Source organism: Coenobita brevimanus, chromosome 98, assembly GCF_032717465.1.
Source record: "Coenobita brevimanus isolate Jiangsu-jjx chromosome 98, ASM3271746v2, whole genome shotgun sequence".
NCBI classification, from domain to species: Eukaryota; Metazoa; Arthropoda; class Malacostraca; order Decapoda; family Coenobitidae; genus Coenobita; species Coenobita brevimanus.
In genome coordinates, this window is record NC_137051.1 from 1,711,784 (window position 1) to 1,724,309 (window position 12,526).

The following is a 12,526-nucleotide window of genomic DNA, read 5'->3' on the forward strand; positions in this document are numbered from 1 at the left end:
TTTTGGGGAAAATTGTTTAAAATTGAGTTGTAACAATGAAGTATTTTCTAAGTGCTAAAAATTTAGAAAAGTGGTCTACATTAATATCAATACTAACATTAATGGAACACCTTTAGCTATAAGTGTGTAGTATTGTACAGTATACCGGTAATTTAAGTTTCAAAATTAAGTTCTGATTCTGTGCTTTAAAGTACATTACAGTACAGTACTGGTTTGGTATAAGTGCATTTAAGTTAAATAAGTGCATCACATACCTCTCCATGACAGTCATCTCTACTGTACAGACTCCACCAATGGACCACTTCAGGTATGATAATTGTTTTCACCTCAATATTGTAAATAAAAGACATATCAGTATACAGTGCAGTACTGCAGTATAATATATACAGTACTAAACCATTTGAACATTGTGGTGAATGTATAATACAGTACATTATTGCAATGGTAATGAAAACAGTTGGTGACACCACGGTGAAAGACTGTTGGTGAGATCCGGACTGATGTATGATGTATTGGATAAAGTCCGGGTTAGCAGGGGGAAATCCAGATGTCACTTTTATCAGACTTTTGCTTTTTTTGGACTGGCTTGGGCCCCAATCAGTCTGTTATAGTGAGGTTGTACTGTACTGCACTGTACTTTTCTAAGTACTGCAGCATTATGAATTATTGTTTACCATACTTTGTAGAAGAAAATGTGTTGTATCATTAGTTTGCATAATTCCCAACACTGAAGATGAATTTCCATGTAGCATAGTTTTCAGCCCCAAATACAGCTCATTTCAGTTTATGTCTATAGCAGTTCAATTTGTATAGAGCATGATTGTTTATTTCCATTTACCAGTATACATTGATTTGTATGTAACAGCTATCTGGTATGGTTTTTCATACAATCTCATTTTTTATCAAATGTTGTATTGCAAAATATTTCAGTCAGTCCAACTTCCAATCTACCATGGCTGGCAAGGTCAGGTGAAGAGCATTTCGCAGTTCAGTAAAGTCTTTGGACATTCTTATCTGTACAGTACCAAATGCAGTCTTTAGTGTGTCTGTATTTCGATTTATTAATTCCTCAGCAATACATCTCACTGTTTCAGCTCTTCCTTTATCATCAGTTGCACCATAATAAAAATGTAATGTCCACTTTTCCAGTACATTCGAGAACACTACAATGAAGACCCAGACAGCTATAGTTCAGAGATCCATGAGTTGGAGAGTCTGCGAGCCAGTGCCACTCACGCACCACATGACTTCACTGGCTGCTCCCTTCTCAAGAAATATTACTGCCAGCTGCATTTCCTTCTCTCCAGATTTCCATTCACAGATAATCCAGCCATTTCCATAACATTTAACTGGTGAGTAACTTTATTAGACCCTCTGCCAGACTGAAACCTCCTGTGGTTATTGGTACAAATGCCCAAAGAAGTGATGACCCGATTCCCAGTACCTCTTGCTCAGAAAATGGTATCTGGCAACTGTCACAGCTTAGTTATACAGTATTTCTTATATTGCACACTGGAAACAGGAGTATTTAGGTAAACAACTCCAAAAAGCAATAGATTAGTGTTTTTTGTGTATATACTGTATCTCGCATTATGAAAGAGGAAACCACAATATACTGTACAGTAAAACCTCACTGTAATGGATAATGAGGGCCCAAGCTATTCTGAAAAAAGCAAAATTCCTACAAAAGCGACATCCAGACTTCCCCCTCCTATCACAGACTTTTTCTGAGAAATCGGACATTAGTCCGGATCGCTCCAACGGTTTTTAAACTCATTTCACTACCTTTGACGTACTGCACTGTATTATACATTCACTGCAGTAATCAAATGGTATAATATACATATAATAATACTGTACTGTACACTGTAAACATGTCTTTTATTTACCATATTGTGGTGAACATACCTGAAGTGGTCAGGCAGTCCAGACTGCTTCTGGCTTAATTGGACTTTTTCCGATATAAGAATTTAGTCCGGCAAGAGTGAGAGCAGTGGAAATGAGTTACTTGAGAGGAGCATGTGGAGTGACATGGAGGGACAGGTTGACGAATGAAGAAGTGAAGGAACGTTGTGGGGTAGATGTGGATGTGGTTGAAAAGATTAGGAGAAATACACTGAGGTGGTTTGGACATGTGGAGAGGATGGAGAGTGAAAGACTGACTAAGAGGGTGTATGTGGGTGAGGTGGAGGGAGGGAGAGGGAGGGGTAGACCGAGGATGAGGTGGAGGGATGGAGTTGAGAGGTATATGAGGGAGGGGGGGGTGAGTTGGGGGGAGGGGAGTCAAATGGTGGGTGACAGAGTGACTTGGAGGCGTTTTGTCTGCGGCCACCCTTTGCGGGATTAGGGCGTCGGGCTATAGATAGCTCCTTGATTCTGATGAAAGCGAATTCCATACTGTTGAAGTCCATTATATTGAGGTTTTACTGTACTGGAGTTGAGGCTTAACCGTATGAAAGAATGTGAAACGCATGCCCTATCGCTCAACGGTATCAGGGTTAAAATGCAGAGAAATTCTTGTAATACACATTTTACATCCTAAATCAACAATACTGAAGGAAAAATGTCACATAAAATAAAACCCACAGATATTTGTAATGTCAGAATCAGGAGTGCTATCAAATCAGAAAACAAACATCTAAAAGCATAATATCTATCTATCTATCTATTGCCAGACACCATAATCCCGTAAGGGGTGGCCATTTGACTTTGAGTTATTTGTTTTACGGGGAGGGGCACTAACCCTCCACCAACCCACTTGCTGACACATAGGGAGAATATATAGTAATCCGCGTACTTTCCGGATGCCCACTTTCCAGACACCCCACTTAGGCCTACTGGACATTGTGGGCCTGAACCTTTGGAACCCAGAAATGGCCAAAAAAAGAAAAAAATCCCCCCAAAATCCAAATTTTTTCCCACCCGTAATTTGAAATTACCGCGCGGCACTGAACAGCTGGTTTACACCACGGCCCCTTCACTCTTTCCTTCCTCTCCCCCTCCCCCCTCCCCTGTCAGGGTTGCCATTTGGTATTTTTCATTACCAAATGTGGGCCAATTTGGTAATGAAAAATTTGTTTGGTAATGAATCAGAATAATGCATTACCAAATGGATTTTTCACATGTATGAGGATACACAGGATAGAGATGGTGGATTGTTTGCTCTCTCTGATTAATCTGCTAGCCAACATAGTGTGAAAATAATCATCATGCTGTTAATTATGAGAAGAGTGATTACATGTATATCCCCATGTATATATAATTAGTGAAGAATAAATGCTAGCTTTATGAATTTGGTAGTGAAAATTGAGGAGTTTGGTAATGTGGCCATTGCAATCTGGCAACTTTGTTTCCCTGTCACCAACACTCCCAACAGTTACTGCGTAACTTCGATGGCGAGTAGATGCCTATTGCAATGGAAGCCACGCGTGCTCATTTTTTATGAATAAACTGCAATACCTCGCCACTAGACCACATGGGAATTTACAGTGTTGTGCAGTGTTAAGAAATTAGAATTTAGAGTGCAAAAGATTAACTGTGGAGTGCAAATTGGCGGTTGAAACTGGTGTGGTGCAGTTAAGAACAATGTGCAGTGTTAAACAATTATAACTCACAGTGCAAAGAACTAAGTGCAGCACAACACTGGATTACTGTATGTGCTTCAAGAGCATTTTCACCACTGCCAAAACCTTAGAAAAACCAGCCACAAATGTGCTGTAAGTACCCTGGCTGAGGTACAGTCACTTCTAATCCCTCATTCTTTGGTTCCTTTTCATTTATTTCATGCTTTATGTCCATTATTGGTGTGAGTAGGGCCTTAAATAGGTTTAAATAGGTGCTATGCATTTCCAGTAGGGAGTTATTTAGGTGGTTTTCAAAGTCAGGCAGGGTTAGGGTCCTTAAGTACCAGTCCAGGAGCTAGGGGCCCACTTTCCGGACGAGAGCACATTCGGGACATGCCTTTGGCTCTGTTACATAGGATAGTAGAGGGATTACTGTAATATTATCCACATTTAATTCTGTGTGGGATGATATTTACGTGGGAAAACCTGTGAGCACTGTAAGCAAAATGGCTTGACAGCACGATACTACAGCCTGTTAGTGCAAGCAGATTATTGCTCTTTATTTAGCAGCTGTTCCAGCAAGACAGATATGCTGGCAGCTTAACATTAAGAAGAGGACAGTTGACGGATAGGTAAACGATATAGAGGTAGAACATAGAAAATTTGCCAAATGGAGCCCCTCGTAGCACAACACAAAAAACAGACAGACAAATTATTGCATCTACCCAAGAGCAACCCTTAACCACCTCTGTTGCTATCAAGAACAAATTTATCTGCCGGAATTCAGTGAAGTTGGTGAAACCAGTGCAATTATTGGGGGAAAATTGGGCATTTTTATTAATACAATGAAAATCCAACTTGTAATAAAATATGTATGGCAGTTTCATGAAAGAACTAAAGAGGGAGAGGATGATAGTCAAAAGCGGGAGTGCATCAGTGAAGAGAATTAAAGACAAAAAGGAGTGTTTAAAAAATGGTGGGAGGGATTGTGACAAAAGCTGAGACACAACCACACTCTTCCTTGGCATGATAGTGATTGAGTGACTTAATGCCTGGCATGCAGTGTTGCCAAGGGAAAATTATAGAAATCTGCTAGATTAGTCTCAAAAGTGGTAAAAATCCAACAGACTGAGGGAAATTAAGGAAAAAAAAAATGCCAGACGGGACTTTAAAAGAATGTCATACAGAAAATATTTAGATTTTTACCAGGCCAATAGCTTTTAAAGCCTCTAAATTTAGTGGGAAATTGCCACATTGGTAACGCTGCTGGCATGAATCGTGACGACGAGTGGAAATATGCCAGATGTTTTTTATTTAGCTAATTAAAGGGGTGGTTGGGGTTTATTGCTCACGTAATGTCACTCAGGGATGAGTGAGGCTGGTCACTCTCATCTTAAATGCCAGGACCAACTTTCCTAGCCCTGGGCTCCTACGCTTCTCATGGGGCAATGTAGGATTGGATGATGGATGGATGGATGGATGAACTTTCAGTTGTTTGGTGGGGACACTCACCATCCACTCACTCAGTGTAGTGCTGCTCTCGGGTGACTGCCCTTTCCTCACTTCCTTCCTTCTTTCCTTCCATCCTCTTCTATCTTTCTTTCCTTTATTCTTTCCTCTTCCCTTTGCCTACAGGTAACCCTACACTCTCTCTTCTGTCTTTTTTTTGCATCATTCTTTCCTCCTCCTCCTGCCTGTGGGTGACAACACTGAGTGACAAGCCAAATGGTTTCCTGTACATGAGGAAACCATTTACTATGCTGGGTGGTATCCATATAACCAAATTATGACACCTGGTGGTTTAGTGAGTAATTAAGGTGCTCCAATTGGATTGAGCCTGTGCAGGTTTCCATATCCAAGGGGTGGTTGGAGTGTTTTGCTCACATATTGCCACTCAGGGATGAGTGAGGCTGGTCACTCTTATCTTAAATGTCTGGACCAACCTGCTTAGCCCCGGGCTGCTGTGCTCCTCATGGGGCAACACAAGATTAGATGATGATGGTGATGTTATTGACCTTTTAAAAAATTAAGCCTAAACTAATATTTTTTCAAGGTTAATTTTTTTAACACCATAAATAATGTTTGCAGGGCAGGCAAAGACTGTGTCCATCTCCTAACTTCCAATCAAGTGAATGTTGGCTAAGCTGGGGAGTTTTGGAGCAAGTCATCACTTGTTTGGGTGATCGTACGTACTGTGATGGTATGGTTCATACTGTGAAAACATCCATCCATCCATCCATCCATCATCCAATCCTACATTGTCCCGTGAGGAGCGTAGGAGCCCGGGGCTAGGCAGTTGGTCCCAACAGTTAAGATGAGAGTGACCAGCTTCACTCATCCCTGAGTGGCATTACATGAGCAATCAACCCCAACCACCCCTTGGATTCATGGGCTCAATCCGATTGGAGTGCAATAATTACCCACTAAACCACCAGGCGCCAAAATTTGGTTATATGGTTACCACTCAGTGTAGTCAATGGTTTCCTGGTGTTCAGGAAACCATTTGACTTGTCACTCAGTGTAGAGTCACCCACAGCCAAAAGGAAGAGGAAAAAATGAAGGAAAAACAGACAGAAGAGGGAGTGAAAAGTCACCCATTGGCAGAAGGGCAAGGAAAGAATGAAGGAAAGAAAGACAGAAGAGGATGGAAGGAAAGAAGGATGGAGGAGAGGAAAGGGCGGACACCCAACAGCAGCACTACATCGAGTGAGTGGATGGTGAGCGCCCCCACCCATCACTAAACCTCATTACATTTATATCATCATCATCATCTGGACCTCCTTTCCCACCGTAGGGGAGGGTGAGGGTATATGTAATAATCTTGAGCTTAATATTGTACCATACCACACTGTATTGTACTGTACCGTACTGAGGCAGCGGTGGAGATTATAACCAGGACCTTTTGTGTATGTACTGTAGGGCAAGATCAGGGTGGTTAATGATGATGTCAGGTCATGTTATAATAACAAAGATGTTGTAGTTATCATCTTTGATACAAATGGGATGTGTTCAGTAGAGCTGCCTGCCTTAGTCAGGCATATGCAAGCTAACTGCTACAGTACATAAGTACATACTTCTGTTTCTCTCTCATTCTCTTTTTCACAGGATCATCTGGTGGTGGGGTTGGTAACATGTTTGTCAGCCAGTCAATTTAGGTTCTGACTACTGGGTGTGAACATTCAAGTGAATCCATTTAAATGTTCTTGCATATGTTTGATATGTGCACACCCCATTAAGGTTCCTTCCATGACATACAGACCCCCACTCACAAACACTGCCACTATTGGAACAAATTTCCACATGCATTTTCACCCTTCAAAAATCATTTTGCACTTCATAGAGTCTCTTACAGTGGCTGTGCATCTGCATACAAGCATTAGACAGGGGCAGGTCACTTTTCCTGTACAAAATGATTAATCTTTTTGTCTTAAAGTTGTGTTGCCCTACAGAGTGTGAAAAGTATGGCTTGAACAATGAACACATACAGTAGGGCTGCCCACCTATGTCAGGAATGTGCAAACCTCCTGCAGCTAGTCATTCTTTTGTGCTTTCTCTCTTCCTTCCTTTGTACCCTTTCAGTGTATGTAAGAGCAGAATCAAACAAACTGTTATCATTAGAGTACCCATCTCTGTTTCAGACTCAGGATAATTAATGCACAATACAGTGCTCTACAAATATGATAACATGTGTGTTTTATTTCAGGTATGACATTTACTCAAGTGTTGCATATAATGTTACGGACATCAAATATGAGATGGCATGCATCCTTTATAACATTGGGGCCCTTCACACGGACCTTGGGGCCATGGATCCGAGGAACACTCCTGATGGCATGAAGATCAGCTGTACTCACTTCCAGTGTGCTGCATGGGCATTTCAGGTAGGTGGAAGAGAACACGTTTTGTCATGCATTTCTGGTCAGTTGGGTATAATGTTTAGTTGATTATTCAAGGTTTTGATGCAAGAGGTCACATGAGGTAAGTATGATTGCATGGGACATCAAAAAGAATAAAAAAAAAAAAAAAATGATTATAATGAAAGGGATAACTTGAATTACCCAATAATTATGTTGTTTCCAGCACCTGCGAGAGACGTACCCTCAGCCTAGAGAGTCGGACCTGAGCCCAACGCTGCTCACGTTCATGTACAATGTGGCACTGGCCCAGGCACAGGAGTGTATATTGGAGAAGAGCATGACTGACAACCGCAAGCCAACCATCATTGGTCAGTATCTGTTGTGTGTGTTTATGTATCTGAGATGGGTAAGGAGCATGTAGTAAAGTTGCATACTGGTAGCCCTCATTACAGTTCACTTTTATTGATGTTTGTTTTTGTTATCAGGTCCACAGTAAATTGGAGAGAAATTGCCTATTGAAGTTCCTGTGCTGTGTACAGAACAGTGTGTTTGCTGTTCTCCCTGCGGTTAATTCTACAGTGGAATCTCCTAAATCACGAACTCATGAGGCTGGGCACATGCCGTGATTTGAGAATTCCGCAAGTTAGAGATAATTCCTTATGGGGAAAATTACTTATGAGTCTGTCATCTTGGAAAAGTTTCCCCCCCTAACCCCCAGACCATATTAGACTGGTTACTGGCAAACACTAACAACTTGGAAACGAAATTAGTAAAGCATATTTAATAGAAACGAACAATATTGTAAGATTCTTGCCTTACCTTACTGTGACTGGACAATGTTGCTTGAGTGGACAGAGGAGGGAGGATGAGTTCAGTGGCTTGAGGTGGACTACGGCCTTTCGGCATGAGGCGAGTTTGCTACTTCCTCATGCTGCCGCCTCTGTGCCTGTGCCACGTCCTTCTCATCAGCTTCCCTCAGAAACCCCTCAAAGTCCAGTGTGGAGGGAATGGAAGTGATGGTGTTGTCGCCCTAAGCTGTCTTCTTGTCGTTGTATGAGTTGTTGATTCGTTGAGCTTAATTCTTTACCAAATGGGCATGGCCTTTCCATATTTTCTATTGAAATGAATCTTTCACAGGTTACTTATTATTCCTGGATTACCACAGCTACTGGGTATTTTTATAAATTTACCTGTGAAAGCTATAAATCAGGATTTAGAATGCGTGATACCCTGACGCATCCAGTTGGAGAGGTAGTTGGTAAACATCGTGGCCATTTGGAGAGATCATCCTCATTGTGTCCATAATGGTGGGCAACTTTGGCTTTCTTTCTCACCACCTTTAATATTCCTTGTTACATCTAGCTTTTTGGTGTAAGTTAACATTTGCTTCTTCTTCCCCGTTCCTCAAAGAGTTGTAGGCTTAGGAGGGTTATGATTGCCCATGGTAACACTGGGCAGGCGGAGGAAGCACAGAGGAAAAAATAAGTGCTATACTTGAATATGAGTGGTTTAGTAATTGCCTTGCATAACTATGATGGGTTAACGACCGGCTGGATGCGCAGGCTTGAGGTAATGGTGGCACGTATTACAGGAGGCATCAGAAAAGCTTCAATTTTGAGGCTGCAGTTGTGAATTATGTGTAATTCCTGTGCATTACTAATATTACAAACTGTTGCATGATGTTGCCACATATTGTGCATCAGCTGTTTAGAAGTGCACGATTTAGTAGATTCCACTTTTTTTTTTTTTTTTTTTTTTTTTTTTTTTTTCCCCCAGTATACTGTATATATATCCCTCACTGCTTGAATGTTAAAAAAAATATCTATCTATCTATAGCCCGACGCCCTAATCCCGCAAAGGGTGGCTGCAGACAAAATGCCTCCAAGTCTCTCTGTCACCCACCATTTGACTACCCTCCCCCCAACTCACTCTCCCCTCCCTCATATACCTCTCAACTCCATCCCTCCACCTCATCCTTGGTCTACCCCTCCATCTCCCTCCCTCCACCTCACCCACATACACCCTCTTAGTCAGTCTTTCATTCTCCATTCTCTCCACATGTCCAAACCACCTCAGTGTATTTCTCCTAATCTTCTCAACTGTATATACTGTATGTATTTATCTGTACATTTATTAGTTTTCATGTTTACCATCATTCTGTATTAATCCATATCTATCAATATACCCATGAAATGGGGAAGAAGAATATAGTACCGGAGCTACCCATACATTCCCTGTCTCTGTAGAGTCGGACACAATGTAATAACTGTTGTTTTTGTGTTTGCAGCAAAAGTTGCCATGCAGGTTGTAGAGTACTTAAAGACGGCAATGAAGAGTCTGTGGTCTGGTAAATCAAGTGATGCAACCATCCAAGAGATTGTTGGCTCTAGGAAACTGAAGGTATGTACTGTAAGTGTACAGTACTTCATAAAATAATGACATGCTTGTAGAGTAGTGGTTAAAGGAGCTAATTGGAGTGACAAACTTACCTTTGATTTTTTATTTCTCTTCACACCTCATCCTTAGATTCGAGGAAAAAGGTCATGATAATGATGGTTTCTGGTTGGCGACAGATGTGGCGTAAGTACTGTGAGTTCAAGATGTCATACCACGGAGCTGTTGCACTACTGTACCAGGGGATGCAGGCGGAGGAACAGCAGAAGATGGGGGAGCGAGTCGCATACTACCAGGCTGCTGTTGATGCACTGGGTGAGGCATCAAAACTTGCCAAGAATTTAGAGCAGCAGGAGGTGAGGTTTTATCTTTCCATGCAGTGATTATTTTATTTATTTATTTATTTATTTTTTCCAACAACCAAAGTATTATATTGAACCAAGACGAGACCCACTGAATGATGGAGTTGGAAACATTGTCAATAAACTCCCTATCAATTGGGATAGAGTAGCATTGTCCTCATTTTTATTCCTAAAATTTATTAGAAAGTAAGGTTAGGCAAAGGCGGGTTCTGTCAATGTTGTTTAAATTGTAAATGAACCATCATGGAAAGTTGAATAGTGTGAGTGAAATTGTACTGAAGTTGTGAGTGAATTTGAAGGAGAGAGGAAGTGAGGTAGGCCAAGGAGAAGGTGGAAGGGTATAGTGGATGAGTGTGTGAAGAAGAGAGGTTTGGAAGTCAATGAGACTGGGAGGCTGACAAGAGATAGAGTTGGATGGATGGATGTTGTGAGGAGAAATTCATGATCAGGGATTTGTCACCCCTTTTGAACGTGACACCATTCGGATTGACTCTATCGGATGCGTTTATGAGAAGCCACAGAATGTGATGAAAGTTTTTAACATATCAAATAGAGCTAGGATTCTGGGGGCTTGAATGATGAGTGAATGGATGCGTGGCCCATTGGAGTGGGCAAACTTGTTCGGTCTAGACGTTGCAACTCGTCACCCTGCCCTGGGGTGGGAAAGGAGGTCAGGATGGTGGTGATGGTGATGACATATGTATAATATGCTTTTAAAATGGATGTAGTCTAAGTTCTCTTCAGTGCAACCTTGTGAACCTAAATTGATTTATTTTTTGTTACTATTGTTTGTTGACAAGGATGACTTGGGCAGACTAAACCAGTCAGCCCAGAGTATGCGTGAGATGCCAGCATGCCAGGTGTGTTGTGCCCAGTGTCATCTTCACGTAGCTGTGCCTTAGCAACTTCTACAGTATATTGTATTAACCTAGTTGTCTGTCAGTTTTCTTCCATTATTCCATCATTGTCACCCAGTTTCCCATAGAGGTATTTAAATGAAGTGGAGAGTTTCAGAGGAAAACTCTTATCTCTAGGTACATGAAGCATAGAATATGGTATCTGAATTCATACCCTATAGCTTCATAAGGAATAGTTGTGTCAGGTAAGGATTCATGCTGAGCTATAGTGATTGTATCCATTTTACTCTAACTTGGCTTAAAATTGCCATGTCTCATCTTTAATATTGGGTTTTAGCAAGAGATTAATGCTAGGTTATGCTCCAAGTCATGAAGTGCTGTGGAAAGGATGGAGAGCCACAGCATTGTGTTATTTTGTCACTGAGCAAAATGAAATTAGCTGCAAACGACCAAAATCTAGGTCAGGTTAAGATAAAACAGCTATAGTTCTACTCCTTCCATTCATCCATCCCAGTCAAATAGATAGAATCTTCCATTCCAGTTAGCCCTTCATCATATATATCTGATTGGCTGTATGCATTTCATATTGTATTGCATTTATTGAGAACAACTACACCAGTAGTATGCTTTGGAAACAGAACTTTAAATGCCATCTAGTTGTGTTGGTTTCAGTGGAGGGTAGAGTGTAAAGAGAGGACAACACTTGTAATTTGTATCCTATTACTGAGTTGCTTTTGCCTGTTCATATTCAGTGTCTATACGATTATGTAACCCTTGGACTGGTTTGCAACAGCTACAAGTAGGAAGACCCAATGTAGAAAATTTCACTATTCTGTACTGTACTGTACTTGAAGAAAGCAGAGTGAAAAATTGTACATTTAGAGAACCTTGAAGTCAATTGTATGGTAAAAGGAATCCGAATTTTGCTTTTAAAATGCCAGATAGAATAATTATTAAGGTGGTAAACTGATGATCAGTCATTTAAGAATCATCATATTTTAGAATTATGCATTGCCCTAGTGTAAATATTTGAACTCACAGGTATAAGATTTAGTGATTCCTTTTTCTTTTTTTGTTCCCCATATGTAGTGTTATCAGAGTAAACTTAAATACAATACCTGTAGTTATAGTTTCGTCTCTACATTTTTCATATGTGGATGAATAATTGTACATACTGTTTTCTTATATTTGATACCAGATACTGCTCCAGTACTTGTATTTTCATGCAATATTTATGACCTTCCAGTTGATTACGGAGAGTCTCACTTTCTCTAATGATGTGATGACTGGGAAGCTGACGGCCGCTCAGAAAGAGAATGAATTTGTGTACCATGAGAAGGTCCCACCAATTTCTTCCCTTGCTGAGGTGAAGGGTGCCTCACTGGTGAAAGGCATCCCATTTTCTGTCAGTGACCCTGAGGTGTCTGGCCCAGATATATTCATCAAACTGGTACCACTAGAGGCTCATCAGGCATCATCTATGTACAGGTCAG

At 41.0% G+C, this 12,526-nt stretch overlaps 1 protein-coding gene across 1 annotated transcript in view; it reads left to right on the forward strand.

Annotated features, from left to right (window-relative positions):
* Nucleotides 1-12,526, forward strand: part of mop (tyrosine-protein phosphatase non-receptor type protein myopic) — a 39,153-nt gene that overhangs the window by 3,825 nt on the left and 22,802 nt on the right. Inside the window, exons 2-7 of the mRNA XM_080283724.1 lie at nt 1,150-1,352; nt 7,267-7,444; nt 7,644-7,788; nt 9,708-9,820; nt 9,994-10,170; nt 12,280-12,521. Coding sequence (XP_080139850.1) covers nt 1,150-1,352; nt 7,267-7,444; nt 7,644-7,788; nt 9,708-9,820; nt 9,994-10,170; nt 12,280-12,521 — 1,058 coding nt within the window. The remainder of the gene's footprint in view (nt 1-1,149; nt 1,353-7,266; nt 7,445-7,643; nt 7,789-9,707; nt 9,821-9,993; nt 10,171-12,279; nt 12,522-12,526) is intronic.